Source organism: Patella vulgata, chromosome 3 (assembly GCF_932274485.2).
Source record: "Patella vulgata chromosome 3, xgPatVulg1.2, whole genome shotgun sequence".
NCBI lineage: Eukaryota > Metazoa > Mollusca > Gastropoda > Patellidae > Patella > Patella vulgata.
In genome coordinates this window covers 23,295,291-23,320,247 of record NC_065881.2, presented here as the reverse complement: position 1 = coordinate 23,320,247, position 24,957 = coordinate 23,295,291, and the positions used below count along the sequence as shown (strand labels likewise).

At 37.0% G+C, this 24,957-nt stretch overlaps 2 protein-coding genes across 4 annotated transcripts; both read left to right on the top strand.

Moving 5' to 3' along the window:
* Positions 1-3,813: 3,813 nt before the first annotated feature.
* On the top strand, positions 3,814-10,794 carry LOC126815272 (alcohol sulfotransferase-like). Its single transcript, XM_050540837.2, is given in 3 exon segments — positions 3,814-4,095; positions 5,467-5,508; positions 10,706-10,794. Coding segments are annotated over 3 exon segments (294 nt in total). The 5' UTR covers positions 3,814-3,932.
* Positions 10,795-15,354: 4,560 nt separating this feature from the next.
* LOC126815771 (sulfotransferase 1C2) lies at positions 15,355-24,940 on the top strand. Of its 3 annotated transcripts, none has more exons than XM_050541704.2 (6): positions 15,355-15,495; positions 16,006-16,046; positions 20,124-20,447; positions 23,480-23,583; positions 23,781-23,943; positions 24,796-24,940. In XM_050541704.2, the coding sequence occupies exons 2-6, from the start codon at positions 16,016-16,018 to the stop codon at positions 24,921-24,923; spliced, it is 750 nt and encodes a 249-aa protein (XP_050397661.1). In that variant the 5' UTR covers positions 15,355-15,495; positions 16,006-16,015; the 3' UTR covers positions 24,924-24,940. The 3 variants fall into 3 exon arrangements, with proteins under 3 accessions (XP_050397661.1, XP_050397660.1, XP_050397662.1); XM_050541703.2 differs by having other exon boundaries at positions 15,356-15,495; positions 16,006-16,175; XM_050541705.2 differs by lacking the exon at positions 16,006-16,046 and having other exon boundaries at positions 15,359-15,495.
* The last annotated feature ends 17 nt before the right edge of the window (positions 24,941-24,957 follow it).

The window sequence follows — 24,957 nt, the reverse complement described above, 5'->3', positions numbered from 1 at the left end:
TGGGGTTTACCAAATATATTACAGAATATTAATAATTACAGAATACGAAATGAAATGAAATGAAATGGGGTTTAACGTCCTACTGTTCTGCTCCTAACCTGGGCTAATGAAGACGGGCATACGCCATACAGTGTGCTATGAGGGAAATTTTGCCCGGACAGCAGCACTACGGCCTACTCTTATATCGAATTCCAACTGCCAAGGGATCTTTTACGTGCACACCAATGTGTACAAGGGACCTCGGTTTTTCGTCCCATCCGAACGACTAGACAGCTTTCCTTGTCAGCCCCTCCGTCCTGCATCACTGACAAGGGAGAACCACGCCGGAAAATCTGGATGAACTTTCTCGGCCAATGCAGGGATCGAACACCCGACCTCCAGGCTAGCGAGCTAGCGTCTTACCCACTTAGCCACGTGATCCCCAATTACAGAATACGCTCATTGGTATGTGCCAAATGATTTTCGATCAACGTCATTGACTACAACACACAACCACTTTACATGGGCATAAAACACTTTCATGGATATCTAAGGCAATTAAATTAGTATTTTAGCAGTCTTTAGCAGAGGGAGGAAACCGGAGGACCCGGAGAAAACCCACGAGGTTGGACAGGCCTTATGATACAGCGCGCACGTGCTAACCATTCGGACATCCAGCTCCCCCCCCCCCACCCATTTTGCTAGGATTTTGATATTTCTTAGAAATGTTCTTCCATTTATTACTCACCAAACCTATGCCCCCCCCCCCCTTTGATGGTTTCCAAATGATTATCTCTATTTGTAGATTAATGTTTTTCTTTGTTACATATTTTGTATATACATCTTTACTGTACTGTGGTTGTCATTCCTTGCTTGATGATGAAGACGTGAGAACCCTCGTCGAACACTCGCCAGAAAAAAATCATTCAACTAACTTGTATTCCATATAATTGTGTCATGTGTTATATTCTTCCCTGTTGCAGGTGAAGTTGGCGACTGGAAAAACTGGTTTACCGTGGCACAAAGTGAATGGTTTGACCGAGTCTATCGTGAGAGAATGTCTGGATCAAAATTAAAATTCAGATATTCTTTAGACGAAGATGCGAAATAAACCAATAAAAACGATATTCACAAGCGATATTTTAATTGCAGCTAAACAATAATTTGATTGCTGGATTTGAAGCTTTTTAAAGGTCTCTCATAATCGCATTGTTTTGTATTTAGATTCAAATAACTTCCTTGACCAATTACAAAGAAGCGTTAGAATAGATCAGAGGATCGGACAATGTTTTTGTTTTTGAAAACAAAAACAAGAATAAAAACAAAGTTCATATGTGTGTTTTACTGATTTCTAAAAGGCCCTTGGCTGTGCAAAATAATTTTTGTAAAACAAATGAGATTTACGTATTCGATATATTGTATCCTCAGATGGTCCACAGCATACTGTTTATCTGAAAATATGATATAAATTATATTTACGATAAGACAACGGCCATAGGTTGTCTTGCTTAAACTCAAATTTCACCACGCCAAGTTGATGTGTATCACTGAATACTCTATAATGTAAAACTTTTATAAATAACACACGTATTTCTTGGGGGGGGGGGGTAATGGCTGAATGGTTAGCGCGTGCGTGGTGCATCATTAGGACTATCATAGGGTCAACTGGCGTGGCCACCATTCCATATTGACACAGGACATCATTAAATTCCTACAGTTTTTCTTCATGGCCTATATTTTAGTCTGTTTTTTTCCACTTTTGCAAGGCGATTTTTGTTGACTTTTTGGTGCAGAATCGAAGAAAAGGGCCTGGGTGTACATTTTCTACAAGGTTTTAGTCTATATTCAAGAATTCGAGGCGGAGGGATGGTAGTTAAGAGGCTGGTTGCGTGTCATGTAAATAAATGTCCAGATAATACTTTATCTAATAATTATTTGAAGACAGATCTGCAATAGGCAGATTTAGCTCTTACATAATGCATCTTTAATCGTTAGAACATGTCCCATAAACACTAACACTTTTTGTACCTAAATCAACATGCCTTGGCTATTTCTGTTATCGCCTATAAATCAACTAGACTTAGTCATTATTGCTGTGTCATTCTTGTGTCCTTGGACAAACTATTGAATTACTTGAGTAGCAGTTTCAAGAAATGGGTCACATTGCCCCAGTTCAATAGATTAGAACCAACATATTTCAAGACTGTTCATAATTTTGTCAAAAAAGTCAAAATGGTTCATCTAAACATTTAAAATCAATGTTTAACCCATACCGCCATTTATCTATGCGTGATGTTGATATGCTTACCACTTCTAGGACACATAAGAAAAATTATCTTGATAATAAATGACGACACGGTGAACATAAATATGTATAAATGTTCTTGTTTTAGTATTAAATACAATGTATTTAGTTTTATATAAAACAAAGTTGAAATTTGAACAGTATATAAATTATGCTTTGCATGTATGTGTTCCTTGTGTATCAATGGGTCAGAAATTAATCGGGACTGGCTCACTAAGCACGGTGTCCCTTGTTCGAGTCGGATTGTAGCTGGGAAAGTTTCCCAGGATTTTCCAGCCTAGTTTCCCTTTGTCAGTGGCGCAGGACTCTAGTCGTTCGGATTGTACAAAAACCAAGGTCCTGTGTATACCATTTATACTACGTTCAAGATCTCCTAGCAAACCGAAATAAAAGCAAAATATATTGAACAAATGTCATTTCCTTTCATAATGTATCCTTTGCTCTATAATCGCAGTCCCCAATTTCTGAATTTACAGAAACACACTGGTTGTTTGAAATATATCGAATATTTCTGCAGCGGGTCGAACTGATTTGGAAGTCATTTCTACAATCAACCTTATGATTGAACTATTTGTTAATGAAAAAAGAATGAATATTTGGGCTGTACTAAATACCGAAAAAATTCGAAAAATCCGACAAATACCAAAAACACACCGAAAAACTTTTTTTGACATTAATACCGAAAAAACAACACTAATTACTGACAAAACCCTAGGCCACACATAAAAATTGTTAAGTGGGTCATTGGTGGGGAATCTAGGTCACGCATGGAAATAGCGGACACTCTAGGTGGCTATGCCATGGGTCACGCAATGCCACGCATGAATATAGTGGGACAGTCTAGGTTGGTCACGGATCAAACAGGTCCCGCATAAGACTTGTGGTGCACTGAAGGCGAAGCACACTAGAAGGGCTATGGGACCCTCTTGACGTCAAAAATTTTATCCGATTCTGACGAAGCTGAAAAAGTAAGACTATAATAGCCTTCTTCTCTTGCCAAACGTAGGCGTATCTTGCATGGCAACCGCTTGTTAACAGATTGTTTGGTGAGAAACACTGGGGTCATGAGGTTCATCAGGCACTGATCCGAGGTTCTAGTGATCACCGAATCCAGCAGATGACTCTTTTGTGTGTGGCCCCAGTTACGTGATATAGAAGTCCATAATTATGAATTGATCGGATCCTTAAAATTAGAGGCGTCATTGCATTCCGAATCATCCAGATGAACACAATAAAATCACTGAATAATAAAAAGATAACATAATAAAAATTCGACATATTAAAGTGGCCACATAATAACAAGACCACCAGATAATTATTATGCAGCAATGGCGCTCCATATCAAACGTGTATTAGAATCATTTCGAGGTGTAATCATGTGATTACAAACGGGGGATACTTGAACTTCTGTCCCACATCTTTATATTCATCATGTTGCTGTGAAAGGGCGGGTAAAAGCACGAGAGATAAAGCACTTATTATGTTTCATTATAGAAGTGGTGTGTGTCATGGTCGAGACAGAAAAAAGACCACGTTACATGTTCGCTAATCCTTCATTTTCAATCTCCGAACATTGGTCAATGGTGCGGGGTTTTTTTACTATAAAAATACATGCAACACCAAAATATGTCCTTGTTTTAGTTAGTTCATGATTTCGGTTTTCGAGATACCCGATGGTGCAGGCAAACATATCAGATTGGTTGAATTTAATGGTAAACTGTATCCTAAATTTACTCCTGAAGTAATAACCAACATGAAATCGTTAAAACTACTTGAAGATGACGTCATTATTTCTGCCTACCCTCAATCGGGTTAATAATTGTTTTTATTTATTGAACTTCATGTTTTGTCAAGGTCCTTTGTTTTGTTTTTTATAAACATTGGGGAAGAGTTAGCACCGATCAAATAGACGATAATTAACATTAATTTAACGATGGGGAAATCAATCGTATAGACCGTATCCAATAATTAACGACACATACTTTGATGTACTAAAATCAACAAATTTTTGGATATTTATTTTATCGCCAAACTTGTTGAGTCATAATTGTATCTGGATCACGGTAAATCAGCACACCAGATGAACCTAATGTTTTTTTATTTTTTTTGTTTTTTGTTTTTTGTTGTTGTTAAAAGAAAGAAAAATCTAAATCAACAAGACTTACTTAATTTTACAGTAGCATCCGGGGGTCCGTGGACAAACTATTGGATAACTTGAGCAGCATATATGCATTTGTTTAAAAAGAATTCTCACACTGATACCGTTCAGTAGATTATAACCAACATATTTTAAGACTTTTCATAATTTTCTAAAACTGTCAAAATGGTTCTAATCAACCAAAATCAAGTCATCTCGCCAAATTTATCCTTGGTGTTATACACGAGGCGAGGGTACGCTTAGGACTATTTAAAGTCACTTCTCGTTCAAACCTCGGTGGAAGCGGACGTAAAATACAACTAACTCAACAATCAATCCGAAATAACAAATTAAGAAATAAACACATGCATTTTGGCTTGCATAGTATTTCGTTATACAAAATGGCCTGTGTTATAAAGTCTAGTATTGATAGCGAAATTAGCGACCTATGATTTTGGCTTGCTGTCGTGCTGTCGACCTTTTGAAAAGTCGTCGTCACGTCACACAAGCCATAATGCACGACAAAACGAGCGACGCTATTATCGCGGTGTGTTTATTTTCCTGTTTTCGAATCGATTTTGGCTTGTATTGCGTGCTGTCGCCTCACATTTTGTTGTAACTTCTACTTTTCGACATTTATATTTTCACGTTCTAAAATAGAAATTACGAACTGTAGTTATGGGCTTCCATAAGTTTTATATACATAAATGTTTGTTTTTGTTTTAATCAAATATTTAGTTTCATACTAAAAAAAACTTATATAAATGATGCTTTGTATGTGTTCTTTGTAGATCAATGGGTCACCATATACCTGGCCTGTTCCCCAATCCAATTTAATGTCAAATTTAATATTGATTATAAAAAAATTGTTGTATCAGAATTTAATCGGACATGGCTCTCTAGGTGTCCCATGTTCGAGGCGGGTGGTTACCCTTTATCGGTGGTGCAGGGTGGAGACTCGTATGGAAACAAAGGTTCCGTTTCAAATTGTAATCGTCTGCTTTATAATCGTAGTGCCCAAGTTTAATCATTTCTGTATTTACAGGAACACACTGGTTGTTTGAAATATGTCGAATGTTGCAGACAGGTCGAACTGATCTAAAAGTCATTTCTAAAACTGAGTTCTTTATTGAGAAGGTGGCACAGGATGTTTTAGATCAGGCCTAATCACCGCGTGTTCTGAACAGTCATGTTGCTTTCAGCGACTTACCAACTGATCTGGCTGTGAAGAAACCCAAGATAATCTATATTAGAAGAAACCCGAAGGATCTTACCGTCTCGTTCTACAACCATTGTTATAAAATATCACATTTATATGACTATAAAGGAGAATTCTAGGATTTTATTGAATTATTTATCAACGGAAAAGGTACCAATAGTTTCATGGTACAAGCAGAAAAATCTATACCGTCCCTTGTGCACTTTCTTGTTATTAGGACCTGTCCTCTATCCTTTTAAAGACTGAAACACAGAATATACAAAAGACTAAATAATATATTATACGTAGTTTATTTGATTTGAAGTATGACTTACCATTGTAAATAATCTAAACTCCAGAACGTCACCCAGAAAACCCACGAGGTTGGGCAGGAAATCCTACTCCTTGTCACGTACAACTGGGGATTCGAAACAACGCCAGTTGACTCAATGACAGTCCTCATGATACAGCGCTCACGTGCTAACCATTCGGCCATCCACCCCCCACCCCCGTGTCAGTATAATAGTTGAGGTATGAGTTTATTTAAAACGCAAATTAAATTGTTTATGAAATATTGTGAGAATAACAGGAAAGGGGGTCTATTCAAGGATAGATTCTGTGTATAAAAACAGGTGATAGGAAAGTTACCATTTCATATTTGGCATGAGTGACCAATCATTATAATTAATTACGTAATATTTGGCCAATTGAATAGTTAGTAGCGGAAATCTAGGATACACAAGAAACTGGATTTGAGGGCTATGACAGACAGCCATGTGGTTCTCGTAGGGAGAAGATGTAGGAATTTCCATCAGCAGACTCATTTGAGCGGGTAGAGAGAATTACATGTACTTTATTATAACGCTTGTAACTATAACCTATATGTAGCAGTGCTTAATATAAAAGGTAGAACCGAAATGTGGCATTTGTTGTTCCTGTTGATGATATCATTTAAGATGCAGTATATTCAATCACAACGTGAAGCTGTCATATGTGGAATGTCAGAGTGGCATTTAAAGATACGTCCTAACCAGTTAAAGAATACAAATACAACCAGAGGCAACGCTAGAAGATCAAGGGCTGTTCCAAAATATGTAATAAGAAACGATGCATGGGTTATACGCCTGATGTGGCGATCGGTTTTAGTGAATTCTCCGCTCCCCACGTCTGACAAACGACTCATGGTGCTACAGATGACCACAAAACGGAGTACCTGGTTTCTAAAGTTAATCCCAGGAAATGAATAACAATTGTTCAAATCAATGGTTACATTTGCAGTCAGTTATGTAGAATGCCAGCTATCGTGGGTGCCACTTTGATCTTCATCCTTCTGTCTCATGATTCAAACAAAAAGTATGAGAATATTGTAAAACATTTTAAGGTTGTATTTAGTAGTCTAATGAAGTCTCTAATTTTCTGAATGAGAGTTTCGTGAGATGGAGGAAATTATGGATTATGTCCCAGGGTACTATCCTTAATCCACCACTGCATGTTTTGTTTAGTATGCATCCATCAACAAACTGTAATTACATTGTAAACATGGGAGGGGGGGGGGCTAACTCGGTCGCATTTTGAAAACCGAATGAGGACATTGGCCTAGATTAGCCCTGGCAATAATGTCAATATCTCAGGTCACCTTATCTGTCTCTATTATAGGAGAGTGGTTCGCATTCAGCCCATCGCTGTTCAGCGTATTGTAAAAACAGTCCGATGGTCTAGACTATTTCCTGGGTTAATTTGAAGAACGAGTACGATTGCTTGAATAGTAATCCATGTGAATCCTGTGTTTTTCTTTTGGACATATTCGTGAGCTTCATTTTTAGGAACACACCAGTTGTTTGAAATATGTCGAATGTTGCTTGTGGGTCGAAATGATTTAGTAGTCATGTCTAAAAGTTACTTTATGATCGAAAAGGTGGGATAGAATGTATTAGGGCAGACCAAGTGCCAACATGTTCTGAACATCCATGTTACCAGCTGATCCCGTGTACACGTAAAAGATCCCTTCGCAGTTAGATATAAGAGGGGGTCTCAGAGCACACTGTATTGCGTATGCCCGTCTTCATTAGCCTAGTCGGAGCAGAACAGTAGGACGTTAAACCCAATTTCATTTCTGTGAAGAAACCCAAGATCATCTATATTCGATTATTAAAAAGTAACTGAAGTTTTATGATTACATTGGGGATCACGTGGCTAAGTGGGTAAGACGCTGGCTCACTAGCCTGGAGGTCGGGTGTTCGATCCCTGCATTGGCCGAGAAAGTTCATCCAGATTTTCCGGCGTGGTTTCCCCTTGTCAGTGATGCAGGACGGAGGGCCTGACAAGGACAGCTGTCTAGTCGTTCGGATGGGAAGAAAAACCGAGGTCCCGTGTACACATTGGCGTGCACGTTAAAGATCCCTTGGCAGTTGGAATTCGATATAAAAGTAGGCCGTAGCGCCACTGTCCGGGCAAAATTTCCCTCATAGCACACTGTATGGCGTATGCCCGTCTTCATTAGCCCAGTTTAGGAGCAGAACAGTAGGACGTTAAACCCCATTTCATTTCATTTCATTTTATCATTATAAAGTATCCGAGTATGAAGGCGAGTTCAAGTAATTTACTGACCAAGAAAATGCGTCAAGTAGGATATGGGACGAAAACCCACGTCCACCCGTTCAGAAGTTGGTATTAACTTTCGAATAAGATCAAATACATATTTCCGCTATAGTACACGTTATAACATGTTGTCCTGAATATGAAAATGGGCGAAATCTTTGGATCTACGTTCCTATAAATATCCAGACTGTTGATTTGTAAATTACGAAACGAGATAGTATTATAGGTCAGTATGTCAAATTGTTGATAATGATTTATGTTTCAATATTTTAAGACAAAGGTAAACAAAGACTATTCTTAGATAAAGAGCTAGCGATTCTTGCTATAATAGTTCGAAAATAGATAATGTAAAATGAATAATTTGTAAATTTCATTCAAATTACTCTATTTCGAGCGAAGATATTAACCTTTGGAGGTTTGACAAGACGTATGTAATAATTTCAACCAACGCACTGGTTGTTCGAAGCTAAGTCTCGCTCCTCCATTTTTAGCTTAAATCAAAATATGGCTGAACTGTTCTAATCTATTTAATATCAGAGAAATCCGATGCCATCGAGAGTTGATTAAGGCCTGGATAAGTTAACTAAAGTCTAATTAATAACTTAGAAAACATTTCAGGCCTAAAGAATGACCTGCAATAGGCAGATTTAGCTCTTGCATAATGTATGTTTAAATATGTAGCTGCAGAAAAGAACTATCCTGTTGGCTCACTGTACTGTAATAAGAAAGTATATCTTGACTCGATAATACATGTATATGCATAATGTAACCTACTTTCGGGCTCTTCTCTAAATATTGCGGGTGCTCACTCGAGATAGAACACTCAATAATTTATCAGAACTGTGTGAGCAATGTTTGTGTTAATGATATAGCAATTTTTAAAATTCAATAGCTAAATATTGTGAATCATACCATAAACCTTCAACCCTACATGCCAGGCGCGGATCCAGAGGAAGTGAAAACAGTCAGAAATGGCATCTACAGCGCCCTCATCCCCCACCCCTCTCCTCCTCTCCCTTTGCTGTAAATCCTAGACCCGTCCCTGCATCTGCATAATCTCTACGAAACAACACCAAAAATTGTTATGTCGCTTATGGCTGTCAGTTCATAAAGAATTGTATTCACAGGGTATTGTCGTTTTATTCGTAATCATCTATCCGAACAACATGTTGAAGAATATATATCAATGATTATTCGCTTAAGCTGACTACAGAAAGATAAATCATATTGTAGTAGGGTGAATTTCGACCCAATAGTAAATGTTTAATACGTCGTGATAATCCTCACAGTATTACCTAATTCAGTAAACTATATTTTAATGGACCTTAATACACCCTTATTACCCACCCCCACCCACCCCCACCATTCCCCACAAATTTGGTACCCTTCAATTTCGACTACATCCCATTTCAACTACAGCTTATAACAACAGATTATAACAGGGTGTAGTGGAAATGGGATGTAATCGAAATGGGGGGGGGGTACCACGGGGATAGACCCAAGTGAGTCAGTTAAGAGAAAACCTTGCTACAAACGTGTCATTGGGAGATCAAGTTAGATCGTATAGGCCTGCAGCCAAAATGTCTAGCTTGCTTAGAAACACTTCACGCTAGAAATTTGAGCTGCATGTCTAACAGAACTTATTTACCTGTATTTGGAGACACAAGTTTATGTCAATTCTCATATTTATAGTGGAGCTTATCCACTATTAAGCATTGAACCAATATTTGTTACATTAATTGTCTGCTGTAATTTATGTTGATTATTTGTTAATATAAGAATATAGTATTATTAACAACCAACGTTTCCTGTCTTTATTTAGTCAACAACGAGAATTCAAGAAAATACGCAAGAATTGCACTTGTGTGATATTTTATTATCCTTCATATTATGATCCATACTTTATGTATTTATTTGTGCACAACTTCAATAGGTCGTAATATCATTAAACTATTTTAAACTAATTCTTTATCCACACCTTAAATATGTCTGAATATAGAAATCTACTTGGACACCTTAAACAGCAAAAATAATTGCATGATAGGTTATGAAAAACACATATATTTTGCAATAAAAACTTAGATTTTGGAAAGTTTCCCAATAAAAATTTACCATTTACACGAACACAATGAACTACAAATAATAATTTTACAGGCATAATTTTAGCAGATGTTGTTAGAATTGTGTAAGCGAAGCAGATTAATCACTACATTAGTTGTAATGTGTTTCAATAATCAATAAATTTGTGTACTAAACAATTAAAAGAATATGAATAATCACGATGTATATATTTATTGCGTGCTATTAATGCATACATAAAGCGATACATTTAAGGAGTCTCAACTAAAGCGCAAACAAAACAACCTGGATCAGATTCAAGGTTATTAATCACCGAGAAGAGTAGCTTTTGATCAGTTTCACTTTTTGACATTTATTTATGAAATGATTTAAATTTGGGATATGATGTATTGATGAAGATGGTGACTACCATGGAAAAATTGGTTTACTATAGCCTAAATTGAAAGGTTTGATCGAGTCTACCGCGAGAAAATGGCTACATCAAAATTAAGAATTTAGATATTCTAAAGAAGAAGATGAGAAATAAACAAACAAAAAAACCTAAAAACAAAACATAGACAGAGAGGGGTGTTCTTAACGTAAATTATAAAACCTATTAAAGTAGCTAAGTCTTTAACTCAATATCATCCACAATTTTCGACATTGGAAACACGAACTATTTATCAATTTAAATCAACATTGATGTTGTGATCTTGCCGAGAAATTATGGGCTTCTGGGGCCTGTTTCACGAAGTTTTAACTAAGATAAAATCCAAATTTTAGTAATTTGATTGGATAATATTAGATTGATTTTAGTGCTTAGCCAATCAAAATTGAAGTATCTACTAAAATTTGGATTTTATCTTTAGTTAAAATTTCGTGAAACTGGGCCATGGTATCCAATATTTAAGACAAAATAAACATTTTACCATTTCGCCGAACATAACTGATTTGGAATTACAGTAAAACCTGAAACGATTGAATGTAAATCAGTTTATATACATTCATATTACAGTATTATATGCGTTGCGACCCATCTGTGTCAATTTCTAGGTCCCAAATATTAGCGAATTGAAGGCAGATCACCATTAAATTCCACTCGTCTATTTATAGCAATTCTCTCCCTGTCTCTTTTCTTCCTGTTTGCATGCCCATTTTGTTGATTTTTTGGTCTAGAATGGACGAAAAGGAGTAGGGTCGCCTGTCCAACCTCGTGGGTTTTCTCCGGGTCCTCTGGTTTCCTCCCACTGCTAAAGACCCCTACGCGCAAGCGAATTAATGAAATAAAATTAAACCATATGTTAGTCCCGAAATGACCTAGTTTGTGTCAAGTGGACGTTAAACCCCATCTCTCTCTCTCTCTCTCTGTAGTGAGAAGCATTCAGCCCAACGAAAATTTGGGGAAAAGTTGGAGGTGGACAAAGAGGCCAGAATTAACATTAAAGTCAATGGGGAAATTAATGGTGGTCTGCTTCCAATTAGAGTTATCTTTCTTATCCGGGAAGACCGGAAAACGTCTCTCCAGCCATTGACAGTGACGTTCATTACATTTTTTGTTTCTAAATGCCCACACGGAAATGTCGTTGGATATTGCCTTCGCCGACGTCGATCCTTTTGTCACAATGTCTTGTCAACACTCAACATACTACATTTATCAATGCCTTTTTTAAATGTTTAAATGTTGTTTAGGCCTACATTATAGTGAGACGACGAAGCTTAATACGCGTATTGCCCTTTATTGGTGGTAGAAGCAGATGAACGCTATATGTAGTACTCAAATTGGTGAAACTGAGAAAATGCATTGACTTCGAAAAATTTCCTTGAATTATTTCTAGAGTTATGGCCCTTGTTTCACGTAATACGCGTATTGCCCTTTATTGGTGGTAGAAGCATATGAACGCTATATGTTGTACTCAAATTGGTGAAACTGAGAAAATGCATTGACTTCGAAAAATTTCCTTGAATTATTTCTAGAGTTATGGCCCTAGTTTCACTTAGTAGACTCTTAGGTACACTGTAATGACAAAAGTTATCATCCGATCGGTCTGAAATGTATAAGCAGTCTTCAAATTAGTGAATAGAAAAAGGCCTATTGAATGGGGGATGATTGGGGTTTTTTTTTGTCGTTTTTTTTTGTATTTTTTTTAAAAAATAAAATAGGTGATTCCCGAGTTCGTGTCTCTTTACCTCTTGATCCGTCCGCTTCAAAGCCATGAATATTTACCAAAACCTGACAGACAATGTAAATTGAAACACGCTTCTTCGATGCTATCCAAAATACCATACAAAAGGCGCAAAAATGAGGAAAGGAAAGGTGTGTATTTCTCTGATGAATGTAAACGTAGGCTAATTTTTGATTTTCTAAAATAAATTTTATCTTTATATTAAAATACAATTAAAATACATTTTACAAATCTGATATGACAAATGCCTGATTTGTAAAACAAATATTGATTTTAAGATGTAAATGATAATTTTAATGTCGAAATACGATTACAAATGAAGAAATAAGATTTAAGAACTATGAACTAAGAATTAAGAACACTTAATAAAGAGCTGTTTGGTCTTCCATATCAATGTTGTGCAGTGTATGACAGTAGGACGACAGGTCCCAACTGCCATTTCACCTTAAGCATCAAGGGTTGTCACAAGTGAGCCGTGGCGAACTCCGTGTTCCTGAGGCAACGACTGTGAGTTATACAGTATCTAACCGTTGCTAGTACGTTTAGGTACGTTATCTCCCTTTACCAGACACAGACACTTGATATAAGCACATAAAGGACCAGATGCGTTTACAGCGTTTTTAGTTAAAAAGAAAACTTACGGAAGACTAACGAAAGCGATCATACTAGCATAATGGAAGAACAAAAAGTGAATTCGACAGGTTTGGACTAAAATGTGAAGTGTGTCATAGCATAATCATTGCCGACAAGTAAAAAGTTCGAGCAACCTTGAAATTGAACGAACCTTGAACTTTGCAACTCGATTATCAAAGCTAGACATTTCAGTTTGAAAGCGCACGACTTGGTATTCGCGATAATATTTTCTATCGAGGAACCTAAGAGGTCCCCAGTTGAGTCAGTAACCAGTCAAAATTAGTGGCGAAAAATGTGGGGTATTACGTGACGGGCTTGATAAGATGTACGGCGTTAAAGCGAGGCCAAGCCTTCTATTGAAGATACTTCTTGATAAGAGGTATGGAGTTATAGCGAGATCAAAGCCACCGACTCTCCTTCACGTTGTGATATCCGATCTAGACTAAAGATAATAAATTAGGGCCATTTAAGGCCATCGTTAGACGTCCCACAGAATATTTTACCAGAATAATGAAGCAGGACTGAGAGCCTGACAAAGACAGTAGTGCGGGTAGGGTGAAAAACCGAGGTCCCGTGTACACATTGGCGTCCACGTAAAAGATCCCTTGGCAATTGAAATTCGATATAAGAGTATGCCGTAGCTCAGCTGTCAGGGCAAATTTTCTCTCATAGCACACTGTATTGCGTATGCCTTTCTTCAGTAGCCCAGTCAGAGGAGAAACGTAGGACGTTAAACCCCATTTTATTTCGTTTTCCATTAACCAAAGAGTTTTCACGCACCCATGAATTGTATAAAGTTGGTCCTTAAGCTCATATTGTATCTTTAACGAATTATTGGTTAACACTTTCTATAGAGCCAAATCCCACGTACTAATGAAAATGAACGACATGTGTATATATATAAAAAACTATCTGTTATGACATGTGGTTGATGACCAAATAAGGCAATGTTCTCCCCCTGGTTTTGGGAGAATGGGGGTGTTTATTCAAATTGGTTAGCTATTCAGAGCAGATATCATCTATGCTTTATTGAGAACGAGTGACCTTCGAAATGAAATGGGGTTTAACGTCCTACTGTTCTGCTCCTATACTGGGCTAATGAAGACGGGCAAACGCCATACAGTGTGCTATGAGAGAAATTTTGCCCGGGCAGCGGAACTATCGCCTACTCTTATATCGAATTCCAACTGCCAGGGCATCTTTTACGTGCATTCCAATATATACACGGGACCTCGGTTTTTCGTCTCATCCGAAGGACTAGACAGCTGTCCTTGTCAGGCCCTCCGTTCTGCACCACTGACAAGCGGAAACCACGTCGGAAAATCTGGATGAACTTTCTCGGCCAATGCAGGGATCGAACACCCGACCTCCAGGCTAGCGAGACAGCGTCTTAACAATGTAGCCACCGTGGCTCCCAGGTGACCTTCGAAGCCAGCCAGTTTTACAATAAAGTTGTAAGAACAACTAACCTGTAGTTGTATAGATGGACAGGCAACGTCCACGGAGCCTTTTGAAGTCTGTACTGCAGCAAAAAAACAGACCGGACAATCGTGACTAAAATAAAATTACCGCCACTAGCGCAATTACCAGTTTTACGTTTAAAAGCAAAGAAACAGAAATCAATACATAAAATTTTCATTAATCTTGCTACTTTTTTTTTGTTGCAACCCATACATAGATAGACTACTAACTGATGATTGGGGTGTAAATGTATCAACACATCGTCTTTGTTTATTTCGGCGAGCTCATGTGAATCCGAAAAAAAAACATGTCAAGTTTTCGTTAAAAACAAACCTACTAAAACACTCTTTTAATTTTTACTTCTGCTCAATTAATCATCATTCCGGACAGTATTTTACCTGAACTTTATTTTCAGAATTTTAAAATCCTTCATACATGCGGGAATTTGGAGTATAAAGCAAAACCAAAAATGCTTACAAAATCTACGAAATATTGAAATCGATCATTTCACATTTGTCAACTGCTGCATATGGAAATTTTCGGGTTGAAAAATTAACAAGTAACTATAAGAATACCGTAAATTCTAATCTTATATCGAATTCCAGCTGTCAAGGGATCTTTTACGTGCACGCCAATGTGAACACGGGACCTCGGTTTTTCGTCCCATCCGAGCGGCAGAGAAACTAACCAACCGGACTAGTTGCCTGTCCATCTATATACGGTGTTATTTATATATGTGTGTTATGTAATCTGTACGTGTAAAGTTCAAGGTTGATGACGTTCAGCTGCAGTAAAATAAACAATCCATATATTAGATGTGTCAAAGTGACATAATAGTTGGAGTGTTTGCTGTAGCCCGATTAAAGCGGTTGATATCTGAATGTGTAGCCTATATCATTATATATCATTTGTTGCAGTGAAAGAGCGGGTATAATCAAGAGAGGTAAGTCAATTTTGTTTTATTAAAGTATTGGCGGGTGGCACACGTAAGGTAGGTCATGCTTAGTCTTTTCAACACAACTTATACTACTTATAAGTCTGGTAATACTACATAATTATATTTCACTAATTTATCATATATGTGTAGATTTCGATCAACGGGGCTGGGTTTGTTATTATACAAATACAGAAAATATTAAGACCTGTCTTTGTTTTAGATAGAGGGAGCAGATAGGAGGGGGGGGGGGCGAATGTTTAGTGGGCGCTGTATCAGAAGGTCTGCCATTGAGTAAACTGGCGTGGTTTCGATTGACCGGTTGTACGTGACAAGGAGTTGGGTCGCCTGTCCAACCTCGTTGATTCTCTCTGGGTCTTCCAGTTTCCTCCCACTGCTAAAGACCCCTACGCACAAGCGAATTATTGAAATAAAATTGAATCATGTGTTAGTCCCGAAATGCCATGGTTTGTGTCGAGTGGACGTTAAATCCTATCTCGCTATCTCTCTCTGTTTTAGTTAGTTCAAGATGTCGGTTGTCGAGATACCCGATGGTGCAGGTAATCATCTCAGATTGGTTGAATTTAATGGAAAACTTTATCCCAACTTTCCAATAGAATCAATAACCAACATGAAATCGCTAAAACTACGCGAAGATGACGTCATTATTTCTGCCTATTCTAAATCAGGTCAGTAGTTTAGTTTATAGAGCAGGAGCCCAGGGGGTTAACCTAGCTGAAAAGTGTACCAATTTTCTCCTATATGGTATCAATGTATGTATATCTGGTATCATCAGAATGTAAGTCTGCCGGGTTTCTGGCAGTCGGCACTGTTCCTGTGGTCCAAAAAATTAAAAATTGTGCCAGGATGCGTAGAATACTAATACCTAGCACATATGGAAGAGGCGATAAACTGCGGTTGTAGGAATAATTTTATTTTTCAAAAACGCATTTTTAGCCCTATAAAATGTTTTTTTGCCCAAAAATCAATTTCTTGCAATCGCAGTTTATCGCCTCTTCCACACGTGCTAGGTATTAGTATCCTACGCATTCTAGCTAAAAATCTAATTTTTTAGAACACGGGAACAGTGCCTGCGAAGCTAGCTTAGTTGGGGGCGTGGCATTTTGGGGCGTGTCTGTTAGGGGTAACCCACCGCACAAACTGTCTGGCAGTGGTCATTCATGTCTCCTGTGGTGGTACTGATATCAAAAAAGACTCGTAGGAGATTCTCTATATACAATAAGATCAACTTATAGATCAATTAGTAAAGTATAAAATTTCTAGCACGGTACATCTCTAAGTAAGTGTATATGATGCCACTTAGTTGACTTAGAAAACTGCTTGGATTCTTGGTGGCAAAAACATCTTTCACCACCTTTCCTTAAACATAATTGTATTGAATCCTTTCTTTTCACAGCCTTAAAATGTTCGTAATAAATCAATTATCGTATTGCAATAAGGCAGAATAGACGTTTTTTTTCATATGATTTAATTCGGTAACCAATGGTATATAATAGTATACTTCAATATGATTATGTTGAACTGTGGATTTTTGCCAAATTTAATCCCACTGACAGGTTCTCCATGCTCGATAATTGGAAATTGTTTTAACAACTATCAATGGAAACAGCAAATGTCCAAATAAAATGTTGTAAAGACCAGTTTCGAACACAATGTGCTTTTGTACCCAAATCGACATTTTGGACCCTCAACACCGCCTACCCCCATTCCCCACAAAGCAAAACATTTGTCAAAGGGCATCTTATACACACTACAATTTTTCGAAAATAGAAATTTCTTTAAATTGACTAATGTATAAAACATTTCAAATCAGTGTAATTTTTTTTTTAAAAAAAGGTGTCTAGCGTGGCATGTGTTTCGGGCATATGTTTCAAATCAGTGTAACTTAAAATCAGTGTAATTTTTTTTTTTAAAAAAAGGTGTCTAGCGTGGCATTTGTTTCGGGCATATGTTTCATCAGTGACATGTGATACGAGATATCGCTCTCCGAATGATACGAGATATCGCTCTCCGAAATTTCCTGGTGTCTTTTGCAATTTGTTTGGGGTAAGACGTTATCACTCCCGGCCCATGAGTAAATAATATATTAAACTAATAAAACCGTACAAATTTAACAGATACAAATAATGTACATGTTATTCCACAGGTAGACAGACATTAAAGGGGCCCAGTGAAGGAGACGCAGTTGCTTTAGAGTTTTTCCGACTCCTTTGGGTATTTGCGCCCCATTTCCAATGAAATAATCATGTTCTGATGCTTAACTAGTATCAAATATATATCGTGCCTACGATTTGTTACAAGTTGCCTCGAGCATGTTCCACACATCTCAACATTTATCAGCTTTTTGTTCAATCTATAACAGCTTACATTCCTACAAAATGTTTTGTTTAGTCAAGTGAAACAAGAAAATGCATAGGCTAAATGAAACATTAGAACACGTACACCTTAATGTTGTCACATACGTAAAATTAGATATTTCTATGATATGATTCAACCGAAAGGTCCTATATATGCAACATAAATATATAATATCTACATTCAAGTTAAACTATGATTGGATCTCTATTGCCAACATTTCAATGTACATTGAATTTTCTACACCAGGTCTATTGCATCTAGATGTTTAAGTTTAAGTTTAAATTTATTGCATTTAATATAGCGCTCATTACTGCAATACATGCATTCAATGGCACTGTACAATTAAAATAAATAATTTAGTATGTACAAGAATATAAAATATAGTATATTAATAATTAATTAATTCTTGAAGGTCCCTTGGAAAAGATTACGTTTTAAGTGATTTCTTAAAACTATCCTGAGAGTTAGAGTTTTTTAAGCTGTCGGGTAGATCATTCCATAACCGTGGACCGGCAACAGTGAAAGACTTGTCCGCAAATGATTTTCTTTTTGTAGCTGGAAGGTATAGTGACTGACTGTTTGAAAATCGTGTCGAATATCGGTTGGGATTGGGTTTAAGTAAATCTATCAAGTACTGGGGAGCAAGGTTATTTAAGCACTTATATACTAGAAGCAATAGTTTATATTCTGCACGAGCATGTATAGGCAAAAAATGAAGTTCTTTCAGAGCATCTGTGGAACTTGAATATTTTGAGTGTCCGAGGGTCATTTTTGTTGTGAGGTTTTGTATTCTTTAAAGCGGTAACAAGGTATTTTTTGGCAAATTGACAGAACGGTTATTGCAGTAGTCCAGATGCGAAAAAAAACCCCAGAGCATTAGCAAGTTTTAAACGAGAATTTCTATCAAGGTCTCTCTGTTGTTGTACATTTATGTAGAGTTCTGTTACTACCAAAAACTATAAATTCTGATTTATCATCATTCATTTTAAGCCGGTTGCTAAGCATCCAATGTTTAATGTCATCCATCGTGGAAGACAAACGCGAAATCGTTTCCATTTCCGATGTAATATCGCCAGCTTTAAAACTATCGTAGATGTTATGATCATCGGCATACCCATTGAGATTAAGGTCATCCTTAACACTGTACTGCAATTGTGCAAGAATAACATGTGAAGAAAACTAGATCGTTTATACTACCTTGAGGAACAGCAAAATTTATATCGACTGGTGTCGAGTTAGTTTGGTTGATGTTAACATTAAAGCTTCTACCAGAGAGATACCATTTGTGTGCGGTTTCACAAACGCCAAAGCATTTTGAAAGGATTTCAAGCAGCAGTTCATGGTTCACGGTATCAAACGTGGCACTAAGATCTATGGCAACAAAAGGGGATAATAATTAATGTTCCATATTGTGTAAGATGTCGTTGTATATTTTAAGGATTAATGTATCTGTACTATAGTTTTTACGATATGCGCTCTGGTATGATGGTAGGAGACGTGCTTAGTAAAGCTGATTAGAGAAGCCTTTTCAACCAGTTTGGACAATAAGGAAAGGTTGCTAACTGGACGGTAGTTCTTTTTGATGTGGTCTAAATTTTTCTTCTTTAAAAGCGGTTTTATGATAGCTCTTTTCCAGTCTGAATGAAACACACCCAACAAGGGGGGGGGGGGGGGGGCATGATGGTAACGGTTCCAAACTGCACGTAGCTGGTTTTGCATTTTGAATGAGCTTTTCTTTAAAGCGCGTTAACAATATATTCATTTCGGGATTAAATATACCACATGTTGGATTTCATTTTGCTGGTCATTTTGAATTTCTACCATCAAGAATTCTCGAAATTAAATTTTTGAGATTATCACTGCCCTTTTATTACCAAATTAATGGGGGTTTTGTTTTTCATTTTTATTGGTTTTTTTTAAAATTTGGCAGTCATTTTGAAAGAAATACTTAGTCCTCTCAGTTGCAGATACTTGATGACTGCCCTATATTCAGTTCTGTCTATTTCTGATGATTTCAATGGGTAGGTTCACACGATGATCCGGTATGAAGAAACATAATAATAACACTACAGTTGGAGTTTTTATGTCTGTGATTCATTCCATGATTGCGCTTGTTTGGTGGCAAAATTTTGTTTCAACCCAATTGATCTATCCTTTTCAGAATAAGAACTTTTCAGTCAGCCCGATGTTATGATCAATATTTCTGATTGCTTAATAATTATCGTAGTGCCCAAGTCTGATAATTTCGATATTTTCAGGAACACACTGGCTGTTTGAAATATGTCGAATGTTACTGGCGGGTCGACTTGATGTAGAAGTCATTTCTAAACTTAATCTGATGATTGAATTGGTGGCACAGGATGTATTAGATCAAATCGAATCTCCACGTGTTCTGAACAGTCATGTTGCTTTTAGCGACTTACCAACTGATCTGGCTGTGAAGAAACCCAAGATAATCTATATTAGAAGAAACCCGAAGGATGTTGCCGTCTCGTTCTACAACCATTCTTATAAACTGAAAGAGTTTTATGATTATAACGGAGAATTCAAAGATTATCTGGAATTGTTTGTTAACGGAAAAGGTGCGAATATTTTCATTAATGACAAAAATAAAAAATGCAATCTATATTTAGCCATATTCTGAAAATAGGGGAGAGATGATCGACTAAAACACCGTGTTAAAAATACTACAGCAATCTCAGGTATATTCCGGTGGCTCAAGGGGGAGTATCGCCAAGCGACCGGGAAATTTATTAGACCGAGATTTTCTAGGATAGTTTGTTCTTTGGGTTCCGAGATATGTGGATGTGTTGGCAGTGTGAAGTTAGTTCGATTTTCGTTCTTCGTTTTTCGATATTGGTGAAAAACGAAAAACGAGCTACTCGTTTTTCGATATTGGCGAATAACGAAAAACAACTAGCTCGTTTTTCAATATTGGCGAATGTCGAAAAACGAGCCACTCGTTTTTCGATATTCAAACTTGAATCTCAAAAAAGTAGATTTAATGGATGTACATCGACAGAATATCTCCAAAACACATTTGATTTAATCAGTTTTGTAAAACGAACTAAATATATCGTAATAGAGGATGACTGAGCAGTGTATTCACAAAAAAACTGCTCTTTCTCCTTGTTTTTTTATATTGGCGAATCTAGAAAAACGAGCTACTCGTTTTTCGATATTCAAACTTTAATCTCAAAAAAGTAGATTTGATGGTTGTATATCTACAGAATTTCTCCAAAACACATTTGGTTAAATACGTTTTCTAAAACGAACTAAAAATATCATAAATGAGGATGCCTGAGCAGTGGATTCACATAAAATTGATATTTCTCCTTGTTTTTGATATTGGCGAATCTCGAAAAACGAGCTATTCGTTTTTCGATATTCAAACTGAATCTCAAAAAAGCAGATTTGATGGTTGTTTATCTACAGAATTTCTCCAAAACACATTTGATTAAATACGTTTTCTAAAACGAACTAAAGATATCATCCTCATTAATGATATCTTTAGTTCGTTTTACAAAACTGATTTAATCAAATGTGCTTTGAAGACATTCTATCGATGTACATCCATTAAATCTACTTTTTTGAGATTCAAGTTTGAATATCGAAAAACGAGTAGCTCGTTTTTCGAGATTCGCCAATATAAAAAAAAAACAAGGAGAAAGAGCAGTTTTATGTGAATCCACTGCTCAGGCATCCTAATTTATGATATTTTTAGTTCGTTTTAGAATACTTATATAATCAAATGTGTTTTGGAGACATTCTGTAGATATACATGATTAAAATTTGTATTTTTGACCTTCAAGCCTGAATATCGAAAAACGAGTAACTCGTTTTTCGAGATTCGCCAATATCAAAAACAAGGAGAAAGAGCAGTTTTTATGTGAATACACTGCTCAGGCATCCTCTATTACGATATATTTAGTTCGTTTTACAAAACTGATTTAATCAAATGTGTTTTGGAGACATTCTGTCGATGTACTTCCATTAAATCTACTTTTTTGAGATTCAAGTTTGAATATCGAAAAACGAGTGGCTCGTTTTTCGACATTCGCCAATATCGAAAAACGAGCTAGTTGTTTTTCGTTATTCGCCAATATCGAATAACGAGTAGCTCGTTTTTCGTTATTCACCAATATCGAAAAACGAAAATTGAGCTAACTTCACACTGTGTTGTTCTACTCCAACCTGGCTAATGAATACGGGTTTACACCATACCGTGTGCTATTAGGGTAATTTTGCCCGGACAGCGGCGCTACGGCCTACTTTTGTATCAAATTATAACTGCCAAGGGATCTCTAACGTTCACGTCAATGTGTACACGAGACCTCGGGTTTTCGTGCCATCCGAACAACTAGGGGGATCACATGGCTAAGTGGGTAAGACTCTGGCTCGCTAGCCTGGGGGTCGGGTGTTCGATCCCTGTATTGGCCGAGAAAGTTCATCCAGGTTTTCGGGCGTGGTTCCCCCTTGTCAATGATGCAGGACGGAGGGCCTGACAAGGACAGTTGTCTAGTCGTTCGGATGAGACGAAAAACCAAGGTCCCGTGTACACATTGGCGTGAACGTAAAAGGTCCCTTGGCAGTTGGAAATCGATTTAAGAGTAGGCCGTAGTGCCGCTTCCCGGGCACAATTTCCCTCATAGCACACTGTATGGCGTATGTCCGTCTTCATTAGCCCAGTTTAGGACCAGAACAGTAGGACGTTAAACCCCATTTCATTTCATTTCATTTCCGAACGACTAGACAGCTGTCCTTGCCAGGCCCTCCGTCCAGCATTAATGACAAGGGAAAACCACGGATGGGTCCAATGAGGTGCAAATGTCATAAAGTTTATAACCAAATTACAGCCCTTTAAATCTCTAAATACGTATATATAGGTTGCTCTTAGATAGTTGGTTTGTTTTGCGTGTGGGGCAGGGGAGGAGGGCCTCTTAAATTCTCCCCTCGGGTGGCGATATTCCCTCTTGAGCAACCTAGCTATTAAGGCTGACTGAAGTAATACCGACAAATCTAAAGTTGTAGTACCACTAGATGACCGAGAGACTAAAACACCATGTTAACAGTTTATAAAACAATGTCTTTTTGGGTTTGGGGGTTGGATGGTTGAATGGTGAGCGTATGCGCGCTGTATCATAAAGTCTGTCATTGAGTCAACTGGCGTGGTTTTGATTATCCGGTTGTACGTGGCAAGGAGTGGGGTCGCCTGTCCATCCGTGTGGGCTTTCTCCAGGTCCTCCGGTTTCCTCCCTCTGCTAAAGACCCCTACGCACAAGCGAATTATTGAAATAAAATTAAACCATATGTTAGTCCCGAAATGACCTAGTTTGTGTCGAGTGGCCGCTAAACCCTCCCTCTCTCTCTCTCTCTCTCTCTCTCTCTCTCTCTCTCGGTCTGAATGAAAGGAATCCTAACAAACCTAAATCTGGATCCGTTTTGAAATTAATCTCTGAATATTATATTTATGGTCAAATTTGAATCGAAATTCTAGAGATAAAATTGCTTAAATTTGGAACCAATCAAATATTGAGTTTGGCCAACAGCGTAGGTAGTAATGGAGAACCAAGTTATGGTATCATTAGATTTAAGTGTTTTCTTTTGTTTACAGTTGACTATAATTCTTGGTTTGACAAAGTTTTAGATTGGGAGAAGGTCATTGATAACAACACGGAGTATTCTATATTAGATTTGACATATGAAGATCTCAAAGCGGTAAAATTTTATAAAACAACTTTAAGTAACTCATACAACCAGTACCCACTTTCAAGTATAGTAATGAGCAATTCAATTTGTGTTTTCTGTTACAGTTTTTAAGATACCTACAAGTCAAATGATTGTTGCTGTATTATTATTTAATATGCAGTACATGATTAATAACCTAATATTCACTGGGGTTTTTATAATTACAGGATCCAATAGCAGAAATCAGAAAAATATCAGATTTTTTACAAGTTAAAAGAAATGAAGAATTTATCAAAGAAATATGTGATGCGTGTTCCTTCTCTAAAATGCAACAAAGGAAAGGTCATATAATGGCTGATGGAAGTGGTCAATCTAATATATATAGAAAAGGTAGGCAGGCTAAAATATACTTTTCTAAATCTGACCCAATAACACTCCCTGAGTAGATATGTAATTAAAATGAAACCTCGCCCGGTCTTAATGAACAAAGTTCAAACGTTGTTCTGGTTTATTAAAGCGAGAATTGCAAATTTTATAAGAAAGTCAAAACATAATTATTTCTATGTCTTTTGCTCAATAGGTTATCAAATCACTATTACACGATCCTGGCCATTATTTCCCACCCTTAAAAATCTATGACACAGGAAATAACAACACAATTACCTCCCCTGTTTTGCTATTGACAACATGGGGCAGCCATTTTCCAACGTTGGAATTTGAAGTTAAAAATGATATTTTTGCCAATTTCTCAGCTGCCAATAGCAAATTATAGGATTAATAGGATTATTCTTTAACAAGTTAGGACTGTTTATGGATACCATCTATATTAAGGCTTTATTTTAATACATTTTAAAAATATAACTTAAAAATTTGCAATTGCAACTTTAAAGTATTTCTTTGTATAAGTTTAAGTCAAAATATTAGGGCAATATAAAGTATTTTTTTTTATAAATCTTCGTTTCGTTTTATATTCTAACTGCACACACATTTGAATTTAACAGTGAATCTGATATACAGTCTATAATTATAACCAGCCCGAGGAGTTATTTTGTGATTAAAGAAACGGACATATGTTTGTGTTGTGGAACTTCAGATGATTTGAGGACACACCACTCACTAACAGTTATTTTGTCTTGTATCGAATTTGTAAGTCGAACACTGGTTATCTTACATGCATCCAGGTGCGGGTATAATTCTCATCTGCCATACAACTACAAGTATCTGTTTTCTAACATATTACAGGTGAAGTTGGTGACTGGAAGAACTGGTTTACTGTAGCCCAAAATGAATGGTTTGATCGAATCTACAGTGAGAAAATGGCTGGATCAAAATTAAAATTTAGATATTCTTTTGACGAAGATGAGAAATAAACAAAATATATAAGAGATTCCTGTTGCAACCAAA